Source organism: Camellia sinensis, chromosome 12 (assembly GCF_055761805.1).
Source record: "Camellia sinensis isolate YWXY chromosome 12, ASM5576180v1, whole genome shotgun sequence".
Taxonomy (NCBI): Eukaryota; Viridiplantae; Streptophyta; class Magnoliopsida; order Ericales; family Theaceae; genus Camellia; species Camellia sinensis.
The window spans coordinates 10,620,001-10,644,625 of NC_138972.1; the positions used below are offsets into that span (position 1 = coordinate 10,620,001).

At 37.6% G+C, this 24,625-nt stretch overlaps 1 protein-coding gene, 2 non-coding genes and 1 pseudogene across 7 annotated transcripts in view; all 4 read right to left on the reverse strand.

Moving 5' to 3' along the window:
- Positions 1-756, reverse strand: part of LOC114259428 (25S ribosomal RNA) — a 3,278-nt gene extending 2,522 nt beyond the window's left edge. Inside the window, exon 1 of the ribosomal RNA XR_003628267.2 lies at positions 1-756. This exon is cut by the window's left edge and continues 2,522 nt beyond it. This is a non-coding gene — a ribosomal RNA (25S ribosomal RNA).
- A 205-nt stretch (positions 757-961) lies between these two features.
- On the reverse strand, positions 962-1,117 carry LOC114259420 (5.8S ribosomal RNA). The gene has a single exon (XR_003628266.2). It is a non-coding gene; the product is annotated as a 5.8S ribosomal RNA (ribosomal RNA).
- Positions 1,118-2,479: 1,362 nt separating this feature from the next.
- On the reverse strand, positions 2,480-16,006 carry LOC145804394 (uncharacterized). 5 transcript variants are annotated; one of them, XR_014346022.1, is made up of 6 exons: positions 15,660-16,006; positions 10,164-10,226; positions 9,642-9,743; positions 5,401-5,444; positions 5,036-5,174; positions 2,480-4,460 (listed from the first exon to the last, which is right to left on the reverse strand). XR_014346022.1 is itself a non-coding variant. In XM_082898124.1 (5 exons), the coding sequence occupies exons 1-5, from the start codon at positions 15,781-15,783 to the stop codon at positions 4,399-4,401; spliced, it is 432 nt and encodes a 143-aa protein (XP_082754250.1). In that variant the 5' UTR covers positions 15,784-15,976; the 3' UTR covers positions 2,480-4,398. The 5 variants fall into 5 exon arrangements, 2 of the variants coding, with proteins under 2 accessions (XP_082754250.1, XP_082754251.1); XR_014346021.1 differs by lacking the exon at positions 9,642-9,743 and having other exon boundaries at positions 2,480-4,231; positions 4,330-4,460; positions 15,660-15,976; XM_082898124.1 differs by lacking the exon at positions 9,642-9,743 and having other exon boundaries at positions 15,660-15,976.
- Positions 16,007-22,462: 6,456 nt separating this feature from the next.
- LOC145804368 (protein FAR1-RELATED SEQUENCE 5 pseudogene) lies at positions 22,463-23,611 on the reverse strand (annotated as a pseudogene).
- Positions 23,612-24,625: the final 1,014 nt, after the last annotated feature.

Below are 24,625 nucleotides of genomic sequence, written 5' to 3' on the forward strand. Positions count from 1 at the left end.
CCCTTCTCAGAAGATCAAGGTCGGTCGACGATGCAACCCGCAAGGGGATCCCGTCAATCAACTTCCTTATGCCTTACAAGTTTACTCACCCGTTGACTCGCACACGTGTTAGACTCCTTGGTCCGTGTTTCAAGACGGACCGAATGGGGAGCTCGCAAGCCGGTGCCGGGAGCGCGCAGCCAGCCACGTTCGAGGCGAAGGCATCTCCGCGGGCTTTTCAATTGCCCGGGCTTTGGTCTCCACCCCAATCTGCACTAGTCCACGCCCCGAGTCGATTGGTGGACCGGCTAGTCACCGTCCCACATCCGATTGAGGCATGTCGCCAGCCCCCATCCGCTTCCCTCCCGACAATTTCAAGCACGCTTTGACTCTCTTCTCAAAGTCCTTTTCATCTTTCCTTCACGGTACTTGTTTGCTATTAGTCTCTCGCCCATATTTAGCCTTGAATGAAATTTACCGCCCAATTAGGGCTACATTCCCAAACAACCCGACTCGCATACAGCGCCTCGTAGTACGACAAGGTCCGGGCATAACGGGGCTCACACCCTCTCCGGCGCCCCTTTCCAGGGGCCTTAGGCCTGGTCTGCCACTGAGGAAGCTTCTCCAGACTACAATTTGAACAATGGGGTCGCTCAATTTTCAAGATGGGCGCTTCCTGATTCGCTCGCCATTACTAGGGGAATCCTTGTAAGTTTCTTTTCCTCCGCTTATTGATATGCTTAAACTCAGCGGGTAATCCCGCCTGGCCTAGGGTCGCGATCGAAGCACCTTAGCAACAGCGCAACAGGGTCACAACAGACCTCCTGCAACAACTGGGACGCACATGACACGACCCAACGGTTTGTCAACCACCACTCGTTGCGACGCGTAATTCGCCGCGAGGGACTCGTTTTTAGGCCGACCGCGCGCAGGGGACAAACATCCGCTCGCAACCCTTCGGGGACAGGGGCGATGTAATGTGAAATACCCAGGCAGACGTGCCTTCAACCTAATGTCTTCGGGCACAACTTGCTTTCAAAGACTCGATGGTTCACGGGATTCTACAATTCATAACAAGTATCGCATTTCGCTACGTTCTTCATCAATGCGAGAGCCGAGATATCCGTTGCCGAGAGTCGTTTAGTTTTTTTGTGAGTTACACCGAGCGTACTCTCTTTGTTCAAGTTTCTTGGCGCAATTCGCACTAGGGTTTGTTGGTTTGCCGAGGAAGGGCACCCGTCGCCCCTGGAGGGGCTCCGAGCACACTCTCGATGAGGGGCAGCAGGAGGGAGCCAACGACCCGCCTCTTGTTTCCCCAGCGGTAATGACAAGTTCACGAGTCGTTCTACTGTGTAAAGGCATCAACAATGATCCTTCTGCAAGTTCACCTACGGAAACTTTATTACGACTTCTCCTTCCTTTAAATGATAAGGTTTAGTGGACTTCTCACGACGTCGCCGAAAGAGAACAGCCCACATCGCCACGATCCGAACACTTTACCAGACCATTCAATCGGTAGAAGCAACGGGCGGTGTGTACAAAGGACAGGGACGTAGTCAAGGTCATTTTTCATCACAAACCTGTTAAAGTCATTTTCCATAACCCTGGGGTTCAAGAGGACCCTCCTTGTGGATTGGATGTCATTGCTATCAAAGAGCTTCCCCCTCTCACTTATACTAGAGGTAAGTATTTCCTCCCTTTTTAAATTTTATTTTAGTGTACATGGGGTTTGAGATGTGATTAATTTTGAAAAAATTACATCGTATGTCTTTAAAAAAAAAATTAAATCACTGATAAATTTTGTTAACTTCAATAATTAATTTTTGCTATGAAATTGTAAATATTTTGTGAAGGTACATTGATTTGTAATTTTGCAATAGTATGACTGTTACATTCATATCACTCTCTTAATAAGAATTACATACAAAAGATTAGGCTAAATTACACTAGTAGCTTCTGTAATTTGCTTATTGTGTCCATTTATTCTTTGTAGTTCCAGTTATATCAATTTCAACCTTTAATGTTTATATTGAGTCATCTAAATTGATATCTACACAAAATTGAAGAGAAATCAAGGGAAAATTGGTGCATTCACTCTAAGAAATTCAGCTTTTAGTGGCGTTTTTAAAAGTGCGAAAAACACCGCTAATTCTTTTTGTGACGTTTAATACCAAACACCGACAATTTGGCCCTCACAATAACTTTATGACATTTTAAAAACGCCGTTATATTACTATAGGCGGCGTTTTTAAAAACGCGGCCAAATGTCCCACCCTAACGGTACTATGACATCACTATGATTTTAACAACATTTTCAAAACGCCGTCATATCTTTTTTTTTAAAACTGACCGTTAGCTTTAAAGTTTAGGTGGCGTTCTAAGAAATGTCGTGATATCCTTTTTTTTTTTTTTAATTGTGCTAATTTTATATGATTGAACTAAAAAAATACCTGTAATAAAACTGAATAACACTAATATGAAATAATAACTCCCATTCAAATAGTAAATGCATCATTAATTCACTTTCTCATTCAATTAATATCCAATCACCATTACCGACAAAATAACATATCCACAAATGATGTTTTAACATTATCCACAAAATAACATATCCAAAAATTAAATTTACAATTCTCAACCAAAAAATCAAATGGCTCATAAGCAAATGACCTGATCCTTGTATGTAACAATAATGTTTTTGTGTAAAGCACATGCTCCTTGTTATCACTGTTCTTGTCAGGATGCAGCTCACCAACAAAACCTGTGACATCCGCTCACCAACAAAACCTATGACATCGACAAGATGATGGCCTCGCTTGAAAAGTGGCTATTTTAGTAGGCTATTTGGCTTTTTGGCTTTTTGGCTATTTTAGTAGGCTATTTTAGTTTTTGTGTTTGGGAAGTTGAGATGAATTTTATTTGAGTTGTTGTATTGAAAAATGTGTTGAAATGATGTTTGAAATTAGAATGACAAATTTGTCCCTAAAAATATATTTTTTTAAATTGTTGTCAAGGGATAAAACCGTAATTTACCATTGATGGAACAAATTTTGTAGCTGACAGTGTAGGCACAGCCTACACTGCTGCTGTGCAATCTTCTTCTTTTTTTTTTTTTTTTTTTTTTTTTTTTTTTTGAAAAAACTTGCAAAAGTGGCTTTTTGGCTAAAAAAAATTTTTAGGCTATAATAGCCTCTTTAGAAAGTTCCCAAACAGCGCCGATGATTCACTTCCAAAAGCGACGTCTTGTCTGAGCATGAGCAGCGAGAAATAATAATCAAGATTTGTTTGCAGAGAGAAATGAAGCAGAGTGACAAATCTATGGCCAAAAACAGCATGCAGTAGGAGAGGGTTGATCTAAATCTCAGAAGATCTCCAAAACAAAGCTAGACAACAATATCATAACAACTGAACATGGCAACACAGATGAATAGGACAGAGTGTCCCTGTTTTCCACCACATTTCCTTCTTTTTGCTTTCCTCATAACCAAAAAGAATAAAAATAGATTTAAGAAAATCCACTGCCACTTGACTTAATCACTGCCCTGGGTTCCTATAAATTGTTAAGAACATGAAACTTCTCAAATTGAAAATCAATTGAGAAACAAGTCAAAAAGATTTTGTTTATATGCATTCAAGTATGTAACAATGCTATCAATAATAATAGAGCGATGCTACGCACACAGAGGATGGAACACCGAAACCAAACACAGAAACTGTTCACCGGACGACTGCCCGAACGACTGAACAACTGATGTAGCACTAAATAATTTCATTTAGCTAACTACTAAGCACAGCAAATCAAAGCATAAGCATCATTTGTAGAATCTTCACGCAAATTTCTAAAAACAATGCACTACTAAAGTTAGTTCGACAGTGACAAAACTACCCACCACAGTAAACCATTTGTAGAATCTTGCAGCATTATCATGGCTCTTCATCTCCATAACTACAGTGACCAGCTCAAATGTAGATTAAATAAGCGCCTCACCTCAAAACAGTTCAATTTGTTAAAAAAATGTTATGCATTTCCAAATAAGAAAATTTGCAAATCTATCTTACGTTGCCAACATGAAAAATACCAAAGTCTCTTTCTTCAGTTTTTGTTCATATTGATCATCAGCAGCAGCATAATCATCCATACTCAAGGGGGAAAAAAATGATATCAAATAATCTAGTATTAGTAAATCCTCTTGAAAGATCAAATGAGAAGTAAATCCTCTGCACGTTCAGTTTTTGGATCGAACATGGTTTTCTGTGGGGGGAAAGAAGGGGAAAGAGAAGGGAGGAGACGATGAATTACCTAATATACTGGTTCAATTTGTTAAAAAGGTACAATAGATTTTTAATTACCTAATATGCTCCTGCTTCTTTGTTAATGTATCTCACCTTGGCATCCACTATGAATTAGAATGCTGATTCTTAGAAAAGGAAGCTGGAACACCAAAACTTCACCAATGTCCTCATTTCACCTCTTCCAAAACCTGGTGCAGGCATTATGTGATGCATCAGAATTTTGATAAAACAAATGTCGAACATAAATTCTTGAGGTGTTGCAAAACAGAGAGAAATATAGAACATATAAAAAGTAACATCATCTTACGAGCCATTTTTGAAAAAAAATAAATTATCGTCTCAAGCACATTCAGCAAGAATGACAAGGTAGTAGATTTTACAGACAGGTTTCAACAAAATATTATATTCATGCCACTTGTTAAGGCTGAGCTCCCTTCAAAATTAAGAAGAAAAATTCATTCTAGTGTTCGGGCACTCCAGCACCGTGTGATAATATTCAAGTACCAGTTTATAGTGAAGTGCGTTTTTACCATGAGAATTTTAGGCAAGCCCATACACAGTATGGGCCACATGCACAAGCATTTCAACGATGTCCCACATGGGTTCATAACATTCAACAATAGTAATCAGTTACTGGTAGGATTACTAAAAAAGACAATTTCCTTCTCTAGGTGTAAAGCAATTCCCCAGTCGCCAATAATTTTGATGCCACAACTAAAAAAAAAAATCACTATAGCTTCTGCTATAAGCCTATAATATTTACCTCTCCAGCACATAACAATAGCTTCTCCACCAGGATTTGTCAAACTTGAACAGGAAGACAAAGGAAAATTCTGAATTTCTAGTTCATCTTCAGTATCCCAATCAATGTTGTCACTCTCTTCCCTAGAGTCATTCCCACCCTACAAATAATTAAAACACACCACAAAGGAAAAGAAAATAAATCACAATTAAAATAGTTGACCACAAGGATGATTTTTTTCTTTTCAAGTTACTGACCAACATACCAATGGTTACCAAACATTAAGGCTTTGTTTAATTTTGAAATAATGCACTATTAAGTAAAAAAATAAGAGATTTAAAATTGTGGTTGAAGAGGTACAAATTATATGAGAAAAGAATACATACCATGTGGCAGTACCACTGGTTTGGTCCAAGCAAAGGCTCCCAAGCTGTACAAGAAATATATGAAAAAAGTTACCAAACGAATGCGGCATACACAGCATAATTTAACAAGAGCAACGTGGACCTTAAATTGTCTTATAAGTTAATAATCAAAAGGCCAGATCTAGATCAACATGGACATTAATTTTGAAATAATGCACTATTAAGTAATTAATATGCCAAGTCAACAATTGACCATCATAAGCACACGTTCAATCCAATAATTGATTCTTACACAAGGGTGAATGTTTCTCAGACCACTTGTGAAATAGCTAAAAGTCAACATTAAGTCTACGAAGGGATTATCAAAAAGATATACGGTGAACAAAAAGACGAAAAAATACATAACATTCTGTTCTAAATACACCAATATGGCTCTAATTAGCAAAAGGATTTAAAAAATAAAAACTATTTGGATATTGCACTTCACTAGTCCAACATCAAGATCTGACAATGTGTGATCAGTCTAAAAACTAATTTCTTTAGATCTAGATCAAGCTTAACAAAAAGAGGTACAACAAATTTCATTAACTAAGCTCTTGCTAAATCGAGTGCAGGAAGAAGGGTGAGCCCACATTTTATTTATCTTAACAATGAAACCTAGAGCACTAGACAAGCATGCACATAAGAACACAGTTTATTAATTGATGACATATGTTCTTCAGAGTCAAGAATTAATTCTTTGGAATAAAACATAGTTGATATAATAAATGCCAAAAAGCAACATTCAAGAATAGATTGTCAATAATTTATTACACTTTTTCAATGAATACAGCATGAATTGATAACAATAACACACACACACACACACACAAAAAAAAAAACAGAACATAGTAGCAGACCTCATCAAGGATGTCATTCATATACACAAGAGCTTGAGTAATCGAATTCAATTTATGGATTTGAGCTTGGTGACTGAACCATTGAGTTTTTTATCTCCTATTTTCTGCTGGGTGTTTTTTTTTTTTTTCCACCTTCCTTTCCCATTTTGTTTGATGTATTCAATTCACACCCTGCAATTTCAAGTTGAGGATTGATTAATTGAGTATTTTGTATATTTTTTCTGAGTTCTCTGGTTGGTTTATTTTCCAAAGAAGTTCTCTAGCTTCCATCATCATAAAAAGACTTGAAGTTTTGTTGAATATGTGGAGCATCATTTGGTATGCATGCATACAGTAATGAAATAAATGAAAAATTAATGTATATAGTAATGTTATTTGAACAAATATTCCACTAGAAATAAATGAAAGGTTTCCAATCAACTTTCAGGCCAATAAAGTAACAAAGAAATACTCCACTAGAAATTTAGGATCTGGTTGTTTTTCTTTCTCTTTTAGTTGCCTCTGTTTTTATGTTTTTCACCCTTCAATGGCAACAAGTATGGTTTGTAGAAGAAAAATATTAATGTTCACTCACTGTAAATATATGATTTGTGTGTTTTCATATGTTTTTTTAGTGAATCTATAAATATATTAATTTGTAAGCTTGGAAGTATTTTATCATTCATTATTCATAATCTTTTTATCTCATTGGAACAATTAATTTCCTTATTTATTTGTATGTAGACAGTAAGTTCCATTTACAGTCTCGTCTTTCACCCTTGTTTCCTGCTTAAAGCCCCTAATCTTGTAACTGGAATAAGTACAAAAGATTCACAAACTCAACTCCTAGGTGCCGTTTGGTAACACTTACGTTTTCAGTTTTCTGTTTATATTTACAAAAATTTAAAAAACTCAAATAAAAACCTATTTGGTAAAATTTTTGATTTATAAATCAGTTGTCTCAGTTTATAAATTTAGCCAAAAAATGAAAACACAAAAAATGTGTTTCCATTTTGAGTTTTCAGTTTTTTTTTTATCACCCAACATTAGCTACCACCCGCCACCATTTTCCACCACCGTCTTCCGCCACCACCACCCACCCTCCGCCACCACCTGCCACCACCACTCACCACCCACCTGCTACCACCAGCCACCACCTGCCACCACCACCCACCTGCCACCCACTCGCCACCACCACCCACCCCTCGCCATCACCACCACCACCACCACCACCCACCTGTCATCCACCCGCCACCACCACCCGCCACTTACTTGCCACCACCACTCACTGCCCACCTGCCACCACCCTTCACCACCAGCCACCTACCACCACCAGCCACCTGCCACCCACCCGCCGCCACCACCACCACCACCACCACCACCACCCACCACTCACCCGCCACCCACCTACCACCACCACCCACTTGCTACCACTTAACACCGGCCACCGTCACCCACCCACCCACCCACCACCACCACCACCCCCACCCGCCACCACCACCTACCACCCACCACCACCACCCACTTGCTACCACCTACCACCTGCCACCGTCACCCACCCACCCACCCACCACCACTCGTCACCTACCCGCCATCCGCCATCCGCCACCTACTTGCTACCACCACCCGCCGCCACCACCACCACCACCACCCACTTGCTACCACCCATCACTCGCCACCGTCACCCACCCACCCACCATCACCACCCACCCGCCACCACCCACTACCACCCTACCACCCGCCACCCACCCGCCACCGCCACCGCCACCGCCACCCACTCGCTACCACCCGCCACCGTCACCCACCCACCCACCCACCCACCCACCCACCACCTACCTGCCATCCACCACCACCCGCCATAGGCCACTCACCACCCACCACCCACCACCTACCCGCTACCCACCACCACCCGCCACCCACCACCCACCACCCGCCGCCGCCACCACCCACCCACCTACCCACCATCACCACCCACCCGCCACCACCCACTACCACCCGCCATCTACCCGCCATCCACCACCACCCGCCATCGGCCACTCACCATCCACCACCCACCACCCGCTGCCATCCGCCACCCACCACCCGCCGCCGCCACCACCCACCCACACCACCCACTACCACCCGCCATCCGCCCCCACCCGCCACCACCACTGCCACCGCCACCGCCACCCACTCGCTACCACCTACCACCCGCCACCGTCACCCACCCACCCACCACCACCACAACTACCTACCCGCCACCCACCACCACCTGCTATCCGCCACCCACCACCTGCCGCCACCACCTCCTACTCACTACCACCCGCCACCGTCACCCACCTACCCACCACCACCACCCACCCGCCACCACCACCAGCTACCCACCACCCACCGTCACCATTTTCCACCACCGTCTTCTGCCGCCACTTGCCGCTACTTGTCATTTCTTACTCTTTTTTATATTTTTAAAATTTTTTAAACATTTTGTCAATTACCAAACGCGTTTGTAGTTTATGTTTTCCTAAAAATAAACAAAAAATAAACAAAAACCAGTTTATAAAATTTTTGTAAATATAAACTGAAAACGTAAAAAATCAGCTAGAACCAATAAACTTTGCAATCCCTAGTTCCACAAAGCAGATTTTGAACTCTACTAGTACTACTCTATTCCAAATACATGTCTAAACCAAATAAATAACTACTAATCACTCAATAGATTGACAAAAATATTAACAAAAATGACGTTTAAAAAAACGCCACGAAAACCCTTATTTCTGCAAAAACTCTCCTAAGTGCTAAGAATTACTGTACCTTTTAACCTACAATATCAATAAAACTCAATTGCCAATTAAGACCTATTGTAAATGCTGGCACAATTGCTTATTGCCAAGGCCTACAAAGCAAAGAGCTTCTGAAGATTACAAAGCTGCATTCAACTATTTTGGGCTGCTACAATCCTTTTTTGACCATCATGCTCCATTTAAGGCCATGTTGGTCCTCACTCAAATCCAATTTTTGGACACTCAATAATCTTAATATTAATATTGAGCATATCATTGGAATTAAATTACTTAAGCAAAACTCATAGTCAAAGGACAAAATGGGGGTTCCTCATTTTCTAGATGGGAAGAATTTGGAATCCTCAGAAAAAACAAGACAATGATACAAACTTTGCCTAGGTTTAAAAAACAAATAACCAAAGATTAGACCACAAACAACTCAAACAATCACTTGTATCTAATTGTAAATAACAACATACAATAAACACTCATCAATTCCACATTAGTAAGTACCATAGTCATAAGCAAAATCACCATATCAAAACAGTCATCCAATCATCAAGCAGAAAATCTTGTGACAATGGAAAAGAAAACAAGAAAGCATAGACTGATTAGAGAAAGAAACCTTGGAAATGATGTCTTCACAGAGAGCTAGATGGGTTCTGCAGTGCTTGCAGCTGTAGATCTTGCCCTCAAGAATATATGGTGAAGAATATATGTTGAAAGGCTTGCCACAAAAAAAAAATGTAGATTGTGCTATTAAGTTCCACAATTAACATACAGTCAGTACTTAAATTAAATTCAATGATCAGAGTTTGCATTAGATTTTTATGATAGGGCTTAAATCATAGAGCATTGTTTCCAGGAATTTGCCAGAGGTGAGAAGTGCCCATGAGGTCCTACGAGTACCAACTGTTAGTGCTCGATTTGGAACAACACCATTTTTCTGGAATTGGGGAATGGAAGTGATGACTAATCTTCTGGCCCAACAACAACAAAATTTCAAGACAGGCTCATATAAATATTTTATAAGTAGCAACAACAGTATGTCAATGATTACAGGTTTCAACACAAATAAGCAATAGATCACAATAACGAAATCGAGAGAGACAAGAAGGAAGAGCTTGAGAGAGAGAGAAATCAATACCTCGCGGTGAAGCTTCGAAATCGAGAGAGAGAACTTCAAAATCGAAATCACTCTGAGACCGATCTGAGAAATCAAGCACAGACTCTCCTGAGATGACTTCCTCTGCAATCGAAACCAACCCCTCTTCTTTCTTCGCAATATTTGATTCTTCACCTATTCAAATGGACTCTAAAATCTATAATATTTTATTCTTCTAGTTTCGGTCATACAATTATCAAATAGCAACTAGGGTTAACCCAAGGAATAGACGAGCAAACAGAAATTATTATTCCGGTAAGAAAGATTATGTGACCTTGTGTCTATTTAATAGTGTATTGTCATTCCTCAATTATTTTTTAGCTCTATTCTCGTTTGGGAACCTTCCCTTTTAGTCAAAAAGTCAAAAAGTTACTAAATTAGCCAAAAAGCCAATAACCCATACTAAAAAGTCAAAGATTCTCTTTTTTCTTTACTTTTTGCACATCTTTTCGTAAAAAGCCAAAAAGTCATCCCAAACATACTAGTTTTTTTTAGCTCATATTTTAGCCAAATAGCCAAAAAGGTACTAAATTAGCCTGTTCCCAAACGAGGCCTATGTAACTTTTAAATCCCCTACTATTAGTTGGGCACACCACCAATATAAAATTTCTGAAAACAAGATAATTACTCACGAACAAAGCTGTTGTTTACGGCCTAAATTTTTATTGAAATTGTGGCCAAGAAAATCTATCCTTATATTAAGTCTAAAAAAAATTGTCCCAACCCCATAATTAACTATATCGATTTGAGATTTCAAAAATGTTTGAAACACCAAATTTATCACCCTTAAAAACTACTCTTAAACCCTAATGAAGCAAGTGTCAAATTTTGATTTATCAAATATTTCATCATGTACGATCTAACACCAATGCCACGTCATTAGAGATCATTTAGGAGTGATAAATTAGGAATTATTGTCAAATTTAGAGTTCTAAACCAAAAAGGCACCTCCATAATGGAGGTGTCTTATATTGTCCTAGAAATCCATCTGGAATATAATTTAATTATCATGCTTTGTACAAGAAGAAAAGAAGTATTTAATACAAAACTACATATATTATGCATGCAATACAAGGCAATCTTAAAACATACAAATCAAGAAATAGTTATAACAGTTACATAATTATTATTTTCAAGTCCAATTTATTTAAAATTACACATTGCCACAATCCACTTATCATTCTTACCTACTAGAGTAGAGCAACACAACAATCAAATAAAAAAACCTAGACCCGAGAGGATGTCGTGGGAAGAGAACATGGATGCTGCTGCTGCATCCTTTGCACCCAACCTCTTGCAGAGTTGAACTTGTTTCGCACCCAATCAAATGAATTTGCAATTGTCTGTGAGTTGAAATTGTCTCGCACCCAACCTCTTGCAGAGTTGAACTTGTTTCGTACACAATCAAATGAATTTACGATTGTCTGTGAGTTTAAATTGTCTTGCACCCAACCTCTTGCAGAGTTGAACTTGTTTAACACCCAATCAAATGAGTTTGCCATTGTTTGTGAGTTTAAATTGTCTCGCACCCAACCAATTGCAATTTCAATTCTCTTATGAAAATAAAACAAGGCGGCAACTGCAAGAATTATGGGCAAGGACGCATATAAAACAAATTGTCCAAGCAAATTTGGCAGAAGAATTGAGAACAGAGAGGCACAAGAAAATGTTCCGGAGCTAAAAAGAACATAGCTCAAGATTTGAGAGCAAGTTTCACCGTCGAATGTCCTTGCAATCATGAGTCCCAGAGTCACCCAGTAGATGACTGTGGCAAATAAGAAAGCCCACAAGTTTGCATGGTGTATTTCCATTGGGCTCAGTGTCTTGCCAATATACGTCTAACCAAGGATGGCCAATAGCAATGGAATGAGGTATTGGAAGACGGCATGGGATGGAGGACTGTCACAATAAATTCTTGCATCCAAAACAAAAATTAATAAATAAATAACACTGCTTTCAAAAACTTTTCACAAAAAATGAGTAGACCCATATATTGTTGACATAACCAAACCAAACCAAGCCTTAAGTCCCATCAAATAGGGTCGGCTACATGAATCCTTCTTCTCCACGCGACCCTATCAAAGGTCATTTCATTAGTCAAATTAAGTAGATTCATATCTCTATTTATAACGCTAGTCAATGTTAATCTAGGCCTACCCCATCCCCTAACACTTCCATCTACCGTTACAATATCGCATCTCTTCACTACTGCCTCTGTTGGTCTCCGTTGAATATGACCAAACCATCTCAAACGATTCTCTCTCAACTTATCTTCTATCGGTACTACTCCTACCCATTCCCGAATACACTCATTCATTCCTAATCCTGTCCTGTCTAGTCTTACCACACATCCACCTTAGCATCCTCATCTCAGCCACACTCATCTTATCTACATGTTGTTTCTTAGTTGCCCAACACTCCATCCCATACAACATAGCTGGTCTAATAGCCGTTCTATAAAACTTACCTTTTAGTCTAGTGGGTATTCATTTATCGCATAATACCCCAGACGCACTTCTCCACTTACACCATCCCGCCTTAATCCTATGGGCCACATCTGCATCAATCTCTCCCGCTGTTGTGATAATCGACCCTAAATAACAAAAATGTTCACTCTTGTAGTTCTTGGTTCTCAATCTTCACTTCTCCTTTGCTTTCATTGTTACTGTTACTAAATTTACACTCCATGTACTCTGTCTTAGTTCTGCTTATCCGAAATCTTTTAGATTCAAGAGCTTTTCTCCAAATCTCCAACTTTGTGTCAACTCCTTCTCTAGTCTCATCCACTGCAAAAAGCATACACCATGGCACGTCATCCTGAATATTTATCGTCAACTCGTCCATAACTAAAGCAAAAAAATAAGGACTTAAAGTAGATCCTTGGTGTAACCCTACAGTGATAGGAAATTCATTTGTCTCTCCAGCTGGCAATCTAAGAACTCTGTCAACAATATATGGGTCTACTCATTTTTTGTTAAAAGTTTTTGAAAGCAGTGTTATTTATTTATTAATTTTTATTTTGAATGCATGAATTTATTGTGACAGTCCTCTATCACATGTCGTCTTCCAATACCTCATTCCATTTACTATTGGTTGTCACTAGTTTGACGTACATTGGCAAGACACTAACACACCATGCAAACTTGTGGGCTTTCTTATTTGCCACAGTCATCTGCTGGCCGACTCTGGGACTCATGACTACAAGGACATTCGACGGCAAAACTTGCTCTCAAATCTTGAGCTATGTTCTTTTCAACTCCGGAACATTTTCTTGTGCCTCTCTATTCTCAATTCTTATGCCAAATTTGCTTGGACAATTTGTTTTATATGCATCCTTGCCCATAATTCTTGCAGTTGCCGCCTTGTTTTATTTTCATGAGAGAATTGAAATTGCAATTGGTTGGGTGCGAGACAATTTAAACTCACAGACAATGGCAAATTCATTTGATTGGGTGCTAAACAAGTTTCAACTCTGCAAGAGGTTGGGTAAAGACAATTTAAACTCACAGACAATCGCAAATTCATTTGATTGGGTACAAAACAAGTTCAACTCTGCAAGAGGTTGGGTGCGAGACAATTTCAACTCACAGACAATTGCAAATTCATTTGATTGGGTGCGAAACAAGTTCAACTCTGCAAGAGGTTGGGTGCAAAGGATGCAGCAGCAGCATCCATCTTCTCTTCCCACGACATCCTCTCCGGTCTAGGTATTTTTATTTGATTGTTGTGTTGCTCTACACTAGTAGCTAAGAATGATAAGTGGATTGTGGCAATGTGTGATTTTAAATAATTTGGACTTAAAAATAATAATTATACAACTGTTATAACTGTTTCTTGATTTGTATGTTTTAAGATTGCCTTGTATTGCATGCATAATATATGTAGTTTTGTATTAAATGCTTCTTTTCTTCTTGTACAAATCACGATAATTAAACTATATTCAAGATGGACTTCTAGGACAACATAAGACACCTCCATTATGGCGGTGCCTTTTTGGTTTAGAACTCTAAATTTGACAATAATTCCTAATTTATCACTCCTAAATGATCTCTAATGACGTGGCATTGATGTTAGACCGTACATGATGAAATATTTGATAAATCAAAATTTGACACTTGCTATACACATCATTAGGGGGTTTAAGAGTAGTTTTTAAGGGTGATAAATTAGGTGTTTCGAACATTTTTGAAATCTCAAATCCATAAAGTTAATTATGGGGTTGGGACAATTTTTTTTAGACTTTATATAAGGATAGATTTTTTTGGCCACAATTTCAATAAAAATTTAGGCCGTAAACAACAACTTTGTTCGTGAGTAATTATCTTGTTTTCAAAAAATTTATATTGGCGGTGTGCTTAACTAATAGTAGGGGATTTAGAAATTACATAGAGCTAAAAATTACAAAATAATTAAGGAATGACAATATACTATTAAATAGGCACACAGTCACATAATCTTTCTAATCGGAATAATAATTTCTGTTTGCTCATCTATTTCTTGGGCTGACCCTAGTTGCTATTTGATAATTGTATGCCCAAAACTAGAAGTATCAAATATTATAGATTTTAGAGTTCATTTGAATAGGTGTAGATTCCAAAATCAATAGATTTGAGCTTGGGATCCATTGTTCCATATTCCAAACCAATCATGTACATTTTTGGTAGTGAAAATGTATGGCCAAGTATGTGAACCTATAATTTTGGGGGTTTGGACAATTTTGGTAAGTACTACTAAAAGGAAAATTATATTTGTACCTAATTCACACAACAAACATTCTACATTATTGTCCTATTGGGTCAAGAGTAGACATACACATGACATTCCCATGAGAAGTAAAAAAAGAAAAAATAAAGGGCAAATTAAACTTGTAGTCTCTGTAGTTTATCTATTGCGTTAGTTTGATCCTTATAATTCTAATTGTATTAATTTCATCATTTAATTTTTTACACTATATCAATCTAGTCTAATTAATAATGTTCATTTATAAATAAGATTGAAATGGATGGGCAAAATAATCTATCCACTAAGGAATTAGCATCCAATTTGAAATGTTTATTCACTTGAATGCACCAATTTTCCCTTGATTTCTCTTCAATTTTTTTTGTAGATATCAATTTAGACAACTCAATATAAACATTAAAGGGTGAAATTGATACAACTGGAACTACAAAGAATGAATTGACACAATAAGCAAATTACAGAAGCTACTAGTGTAATTTAGCCTAAATCTTTTGCATGTAATTCTTATTAAGAGAGTGATATGAGTATAACAGTGATACTATCGGAAAATTACAAATCAATGTACCTTCACAAAATATTTACAGATTCATAGCAAAAATTAATTATTGAAGTTAATAAAATTTACCACTGATTTAATTTTTTTTTTTTTAAGACATACGCTGTAATTTTTTCAAAATTAATCACATCTCAAACCCAATGTACACTAAAATAAAATTTAAAAGAAGAGGACATACTTACCTCCAGTATGAGTGAGAGGGGGAAGCTCTTTGATAGCAATGGCATCCAATAGGGGTCCACAAGTAAGGTCCTCTTGAACCCCAGGGTTATGAAAAGTGACCTTAACAACCTTAGAACTAGCCATGAAAGCCCACCCATAAGTATCACCACCATCACTCCTATACAAGGTCTGAATTGGAAGATCAGCAGAGAAACCAGAGGTAGAGACTCTCAACACCTCATCAAGTGCACAGGTCCTTGTGGCTCCAAAGGTGAGAGAATAGATTGCACCAATAGTGAGTCACATTTTGAGAGATTGATGCTTCATTTCCTAGCCTCACTGCGAGCGGATCCTCTAGAGTAACTCTCTAGAGTGATCCTCTAGAGTGGATGATCCGACGGCTGTGGTTAAGCCTCACCAAAACGACGTCGTTTTGGTGAGGACTTTCCAAAAAAAAAAAAAACCATTTTTGCGATTTCAAAATTCTCCCAGGCTGAAGAGAATTAGGAGACGAGCGGGAAGAACCAAAGTTGCGAAAGAAGGAGAGAGGGGAGAAGAGTTAGAGACGCTGCTCCGTCGTGCATCCCGTCGGCCCACCGTCGCAGTCGCCCCGTCGCCCCACCGTCGCAGTCGCCACTGTCCTGCCGTAAGCTTCGGTCTCTCATCTCATTCCCTATTCCTGTCTGTTTCTCTCACTCTCTCACTCTCTCACTCTCTCTCCCTCTCTCCCTCTCTCTCTCTCTGTTCTATTCTTGTCTACCAACAAGTTAGGCTTTTTTATTTCATGTATTGCTTAAATCATTGATTTGCACCCTTTATACACAAATATGTGTGTAGATATATGTGTGTAAAAAAAAAAAAAACAGACCCTGCATTCCTACATAAAAAAATATATTTCAATCTAGATGAACTAAAAATCAAACTGGTGAATCTGAATTATCAATCTTCATCTTATCTAATGAATCAGTTTTTTCTTGATCTGATCCATTGTTATGAGCATTTGTTCCAGTACTCATTTAGTTGGAATGCTCACACACCAAGTGTTTGATAATTTGCTCCTTCGAACTTTACCAAAGTTTAAACCTGCAGATGGACTTATTTACATATTGATTAACATGAAAGCCTATGTAGTAGAAGATGAGTACGTAGATGTTGTTCCTAAACCTGCAGATGGACTTATTTACATATTTATCTTCATGATGCGGATAGAATATAGAATATATATCTTGTAAGGATCATGTGCTAGGTCCTAATTCTCTTACTATAGCATAATCCCCAACCCCAATAAGCACTCCTTACAGTGACAATCCATAGCTCTCAAACAACCAAAAATGCAGCAACCCCAGTAATCTTTAAATGCTCTTTCTGGGTTGATTAAGGCTTATGCCAAGGAAGGTAAATCTGTACATTGGAGTGACCAGGTATGTGTGCCATATCATATTATTATTTTGTTATGTGACATGTGCATATAAGTATTCCTCTCATGTTTTAGGTCATTCACATTTAAAGATGCTCTTTTTTTGTGTTTTTATTTTAAGAAGTTTCAATAAAAACAAACTGATGTAGACATTTTAGGTAAGTTATTACTATTGTTAATTTCGTTTTTGGTGCAACGAGAAGGATTAAGGATGGTGAAAATTAAGCTGTATGCTGGTTCATCTGTCAAGAATAATAGTTGTGCCTATGAACTCAATATTCTTCTTGACAACTTAATTGTGCATCACAAACAAAAGATACTACAGTGTTTTAAAGGGTAATCAATAATCATCGAAGAAAATATTCTAACTTCTCTTATATCTACCAAGCTCTAGAAGGGAAGAAGTTAAGGCCGTAAAGGATTGATTGGTAACATTGTGCAATTAAGCAACAGATTGGTATGAAAAAGAAAAATGAGGGGGAGGAGATTGAGAGGGCAACTTTTGAATTTTTTTGTAATATTGACTTTTGGTTTTTTCTATAACTTCTGGGCCTTGGAACATATATTTTTCTTACAGTTGGGAAGTCGTTTATGTCAATAGGGGTAATTTGTGAATGCACAAATTTCATGGGCCTCTGCCCTATGATGGAAAGGAAGATATCTTTTCTGGTGGTAGGATTACTTTGAGTTAACCTGTACTGTTGAATACCATGCCCTGGCAATTCTTATTGGCAGAGACATTCACTGGAAGTTTCTGCCTTTCTGTAGTATGTGATAGGACATGAGAGACACCCTTTAAAACACTAACATAATTAGATTGCCTTTATTAGAGACACCCAACTTTTATTAGAAGGGTGTCTATATAATTAGATTGCCTGTTGAATAATCTAATTATATAGACACCCTTTAAAACACTAACATAATTCAGAAATCCATAATTCCATGAAATTTGCTAACCCTGCTCAATTTTCACCTAACACTAAGGTCCCCCTAACACTCCCGTACTTCCCTTCTGCCACCCTCAACAAGTTCACTTGACTTGAAATCATAATTACAATCATCTACTTAACAAGGCTTAGCAGCCAACCAGCCCACCCTAATAGCATATTCATATCATGTTGTCACTGTATCTCGTACCTGTTTCCAAGCAATAATAGCAATCCCACTAGGTAAAGAATTCATTCTGTCTTCCCTGATGAGAACAATAGTCTGGTTGTGTCATCTTGACATCATGTCTTGTGAAAATTAAATGAAATTCAAAATCATTCAAGGATGTTAGCTTACACTACTAGCTTCGAGACACTGCTTTTACTTCCTTACACAATTTTCCACATTCAAAATGTTGCAAACTTTTCTTCCTTCACAGTCTATGAGCAAACTAAATAACTAAAAAGGAAAAATGTAATTCATTAAAAGAAGAAATGGTGGGACTTAAAAGACCAAAAACATTAGTCTCTTCCTCAAATGTGCGCAGGCCAGGGCCTAAATTATGAAATGGACAAAAACCAAAAGTTCATTAGGATTGAGCTGTACATATATTCTATCTAATCTATTCTACTACATTGGTATTCTATCTATCTTAGTTTGAATCTTAGTAATATTCTAGCATTATAAAATAGTTTGTCCGCAATTTTAGATTATGTTAACTTTTGGAATGTGCGAACAATATATAATTTATGATAATTTTGTTTAATAAAAATATAAACTTCATTAGGATTGAGCTGTTATACTGTGATAACTTGACTTTCCTAACACACTTGTTAATAACTTGTTTTTTATGCAGAAAAAAAAAATGGCTTCATCTTCTATTGATAATACGAACTTAAGATTAAAGCAAAGGTTTTGTAATTGTGGAAGAATAGCTTCCATGCGTATTGTACGAACCAATGCGAATGGAAATAAAGGACGTGTCTATTTTGTTTGCCCAAGAAAATATGTAAGTACCTGTTATATAAATGAATCTGTTACTTTTTACAAATTTCATTTGTCCTTTATTGATTAATTGATTCTTGTCCAATGTAGGATTCGAACGACCACTGCAATTACTTCAGGTGGTTCGCAGATGATGACGACGACGACATTACCTCATCAATCCGTGCTAATGCTGACGACGACGACATTACTTCAAGGCTTGGTGAGCATAATAGAAGGCTTCAAAGGATTGAGAACATCTTGAAGGCAGTGACTTATGTCATTGTATTTTGTGTGTTTTTGTACTTTTTCTTGTAAATGACTCAGTTCTTAAGTTTTCGAACATCCTATGAATGTAATCTACTTTTCTACTTGTTTTGTAATTTTTTGATGGTGCTTCAAATTCTGAACAACTGTGTAACAGGTTTATTTGAGATGAAATGTGTTGAATGAACAGTTTGTGAAAACTAGAGTGTTCTAATGGTTGCTTATCAGTGTCTATTATATGTGATGGTTTGAAAAAAATAGGTACATTAATTAACAGTGTGTTGAATGAACAGGTACTTAACAGTGTATTTTTTTGGACAATGGTTGAACATGTTGAATGGTTGAACATGTTGAATTGAAATGTGTTCAATGAACAGGTTGAAGGAAATCAGTTATTTCTGTGTACATCACTTCACTCTGCTTCTGGTTTGTGATTGAAACAGGATTCAAACAGGTTTGTGATTGAAACAGGATTCAAACAGAACTGTGATTGAAACAGGATTCAAACAGGTTTGTGATACCAAACTTGGATGTGTTCCTGTGGTTTCACATTTTTTCCATTTAAATTCACATATTTCCTTTTTGAAAAAAGTCTAGAAGATGGAACTGCAATGGGAATGTACTCTTTCGTATATATTCTGTGAAGTTAATTTCTCAAAGGGATCTGTAAAAGAGGGGAAAAAAATAGTTTGGAGAGGTATCAAATCTGTCAATGTTATAATCAAGTGTTTGATTATTTTTTCTTGCCCTTGGTTGTTGTTTCCTATTAATTCCACCTGAATTTGCATAGTGTTGCTTCCTTTATTACAGTAATGGGGCAAATGCCCAAATGTGCCTTTCAGATTGAGAGCATTTCCTTCTCTTTTTTTTCTTGTTGGAAAAAATAAAATTTATATTTTCACCTGGGAAAAATCCTGCTGTTTCAACCTTCATTGGAGCCCAATTTAGATGTCATTTTTCTAAACAGGATTCAAACAGGTTTGTGATTGCATTTAGCTTATTTGTATACTCTGGCTCATTACCAAAAAAGGATACTAGTGCATCATGAGCATCACTAGACTGCACGAGCACAATGAATGCAGGAAGACAGACCCGACTGTACAACCTGTTGTTGTTGCCTCAACACAGTGCCCTTACACCGGCAGCTGCATCTGTTGTTGCCTTACACCAGCAGCTGCATCCGGAATGCTGCCATAGAATGCTTCAACAGATTACAACCTTACACCAGTGGCTGTTGAATCCATGCTGTTTGTATGCTTCATATATATGCATAACTAAGATATATGCATAACTAAGAGATATGCTTCAACAGATTACATATGCTGCTGCCCAACACAGTACCAGCAACTTTATCTTACTAATGCATATATATGAAGCTCATTCGCCTAATTCCTAATCTCTAACACAGTACGACCATCCTTATCGTAGTTATGTATGAAGCTCATTCTCCAAAGTTTCAGCAACATTTGAACAGAAAATTCAACAAAAATGAAGCAAAAACTAATCAAAAGTTCATCAACATTTGAACATAAATTTTAGCAAAAATTTAAGCAACAATTGAAACAAAATTTCAGCAACATTTCAAGTTTTGAATATTACATATCCAACAAAATGCCCTTCACAAAAATTCCGAAAACAAAATAACACTAAGATGTTCGCTTGTGATCGACATCCCCATGCCCACGGCCACAGCCACGACCACGACCACGACCGTATAGTACCTACAAAAAAGAAGATATTAATATTACATCAAAGGCACCATAAATTAAAATGGAACTTTAAATGAATTAATGACAAAATTAATGAGGAAAGGTGAAAACTAAATTACTTCACTACAGGCGGGACTATTTGAAGCTTGCGAGTGATAACTACTTGCATTGTTAAGCAATGCTTGATAGGTTCCATGGACGGAATACATCGATGGCATTGAAAAATGCATATTGTGATGAAGAAAACTTGGCTGCAACAAGAGCAAACACATATCAATCTAAAATGATAATAGTCACCTACAAATCCGTACTAACACTTTTTATTAAACTAACTTACATCATAGGCGGGATACATAAATTGAGATGGAGAAGCTCTAACTTGAGGAACACTTGGCGAGATTGGAGAAAGTTGAGGAACACTTGAAAATAAAGGAGCCGACTGAGGAATTAAGGGAGGTGCTTCAGGAGCACTTGCCGGAAATAAGGGAGGACTTTGAGGAGTAACAGACATGGAAGTTTGAGAAGCATTATGTGAACTTGTTTTATTTTTCTTTGCCAACGCAAGCTCCAAACCACCTTTTGTCCGCCTTCGTCCCTTGCTAGTGCACTCTTTTCTCTTGAGTCCTTTTGCTTGGACTACATTTTTATCCGCTACACCATCCACTTCAAAGCTTTCGGGGCATGTGTTGGGGGGGCTTTCTTGTTGAATAGTATCTGAACAAGGCATATTGAATTTTGCGGTTAACATGGTTTCAATGTCTGTAATTAATTCATCCGCTTTCTCTACCGTCAAATTATATGTTTCCTCACTTTCAGAAGCTCTACACGCTACTGATCTGAATATTGCCATCAATGACCTATAACGTGAAGTTTGATGCAACCTTACATCAACCTGAATATCATGCCCACACCTATCTTTCACATTTTCAGATCTTGCTTTTTTAGTCCATCTCTTCAGAATATATTGTGAAGGAATCTCTTTCAAATTGAGTCTTTCTCTAAGGATCTTCAAACAATGACTACACAAAATGCCCTTCATTTCAAACTTCCTACAATTGCAAGTGACCGAATCATCACACTCCTGCCTCACCTTCCTCACCTTTATACCATCACTATCAAGAACCGTATAAACGGTACTCTCACCATCATTTTCAATTTCTTCAATGTTGACTTCAAGGGACTTGACATACTCATCCTGAAATTCTTCAAAAATTTTATTTGTGTAAACAGCTGCAGCTTGCTCCATAATCTTCACTTTAATATTCACCCTGGGCAACTTTTGGCATAGAGCATATTCAGCTTGTAACTCTTTGTACCTTTTCTCAGACAGAACTCGATCAAAATGCATGAAAAATTGCATTAAGTTATGATCAGACCGAATGAAATCCTTCAAGAAAGCATTAAAGGATTCACTAAGTTGGGTGCTACTCATGCCCGCACCCCATGCATTTCTAACATATGGCCAACCCCATTTTTCCTTGACCCCAAATGTTAACTTCAACCAATGATTATCTGTTACCTAATACTTGTCAAGCATTTCCTCCCATTTTAACATAAACTCTTCCTCATCCTCAATGTCGTACATAAACGTGTATAAAACACTCTTCATCCCCTTATCCTTCATCGCCTTATCCTTGAAGATAGAATTTGCATGCCTTAATGCATTTTGCATCAAATGCCAAGTGCAAAGGCGGTGGGTTGTGTTAGGCATGACAATAGGTATGGCCTTAGCCATTGCAGCATCCTGATCCGTAAAAATTGTTTTTGGAGCCTTACTTGACATTGCCTCCAAGAATCTTCTAAAAAGCCATACGAAAGAATCGGCGGTCTCATCATACATCAAAGCTGCACCAAATACCACAGTTTCCCTATGATGGTTTAATCCAACAAAAGACGCAAATGGTCTATGTGCACTATTTAACTTGTAAGTAGTGTCGAAAGTGACAACATCACCAAATTGCCCATAATCCATGATCATCTGAGCATCGGCCCAAAATATGTTCGTAATCTGCTCCTCGTTATCTAATTGGACCGAGTAAAAAAAAGATGGATTCTCCAATGATTTGTCACGAAAATATTGCAAAATGCTACCTGCCTCCCCATATGCTAAACTGTTTTGCCTCTTCGTTCTCAAATAATTTTTTTGGTCAAGTTTTGTAAACCCAAGCGACTCCCTTCCACCAACTTCATTACCCATGAGCTCAAATGCAGCATTAAGACGGATTCCAGATTTTTCGGCTAAATCTATTTCGGTTGCCTGTGATGCAGATATCTTCCTTTGGGATGGTAACATATGCGTACATTCTGCTGGTACGAAGATATGATTATGTTGTTCAACAAAATCACTAACAAAAAATTTCTGAATATTCCTATCCCACTTAATGACAACTCGGGCTTGACAACCAGTCCTCACTTCCTGCCTAGGATTTTTTGTTAATGAATCTCGCTTGTCGACAACCCGAAATCCTTCCTTATTACAAACAAATTGCCTTGAAGTGATTTGCCCCTCTTTGCTCTTGTTTACATAACCCCTTCTAATACTAAAGCCCAACCTTCCTCCATAAGTATTATAGAAATCATATGCTTCTTGTTCTGTATCAAATGTCATGCGAACTCTAGGCTTCCAATCACACTCACCCCCGTCATTCTCATGATTGTTAGGTTCCATATCAATGTGCCAAGTCACTTAAAAATAAAAAAGTGCTCAATATTAGCATAAAAACTGTATAAAAACCAAATAATATAATTAACGAATAACAAACGTACGACCTGAATATATATAAACAAACAAGGAAAAATTCTACTAATTAATAATTTTTACACTCTTATGATCAATAATTACTAGACCATATCAGGCCAAATAAGAAATCAAGCTGATAAATTCACTAGTAAAGCATCAGCTACCTTTCCATATTTCTAACTAGTCATTTTCTATAATTTGAAATCCCATGTTTGCTAACTAAGAGTTGAAAGGAAAATAAGTGCAACAAAACTAAAAAGACTGATCATATGCTTAGTTTAATTTGTATTTCCTTGGGCCTTAAATAGAAAATACTATAATAATAAACATTTTAAGTTTCTTCTTCTTCCTCACATTTAATTAGAAACCAAATTGACAAAAGGAAAAACAAGCACAATAGACACTTCCTAAATTAATAATTGACAAAAGGAAAAACAAGCACAATAGCTTTAATTTTAGTTTATTCTTCAGCATTGAGATTGAGGAACTGATGAGTGACAAAAATGGGAAAGAAACAGAAATTCCATTTTTCAAATAAATTCAACTCTCAATCCCATGTTCCCAAGTCTCAGTATTTTTTTGTCCCAATATACTCTCAACTGCATCATTTCTTGGACATTTTGAGAAACAAAATTCTCGAGATATAAAACTATACTGTTGAAGTGTATTGAGACAAATGAATAAATAGATTTGATAACAAAAGAATCGTGACTGCATAGATTGATTTATATCATAACAAAATACCAAAAAGGGCAGGTGTGTGTGTGTGGAAGCAAGCATTGAAAATCTCTACACAAATATTACATTAAATTCATAATTATTTTATTTTTTTTTAATCAACATTACATCTAATTAAAAAAAAAAAAAACTAAAATAGCGTTTCCAAACATCAAATGGTTGGAATATGAAGGGCATTTATGTGCCTGTGAATTTCTTGCACTA

Excerpts from the sequence above, each read along its gene's own strand:
- LOC145804394 (XM_082898124.1), bottom strand. The coding sequence starts at position 15,783 with ATGGCTAGTTCTAAGGTTGTTAAGGTCACTTTTCATAACCCTGGGGTT. Across the intron at positions 5,445-10,163 it reads TTTCGAAGCTTCACCGCGAG|CTTGGGAGCCTTTGCTTGGA; the intron begins GTATTGATTTCT and ends TTTCTTGTACAG. Across the intron at positions 5,175-5,400 it reads ACCAGTGGTACTGCCACATG|GGTGGGAATGACTCTAGGGA; the intron begins GTATGTATTCTT and ends AATTATTTGTAG.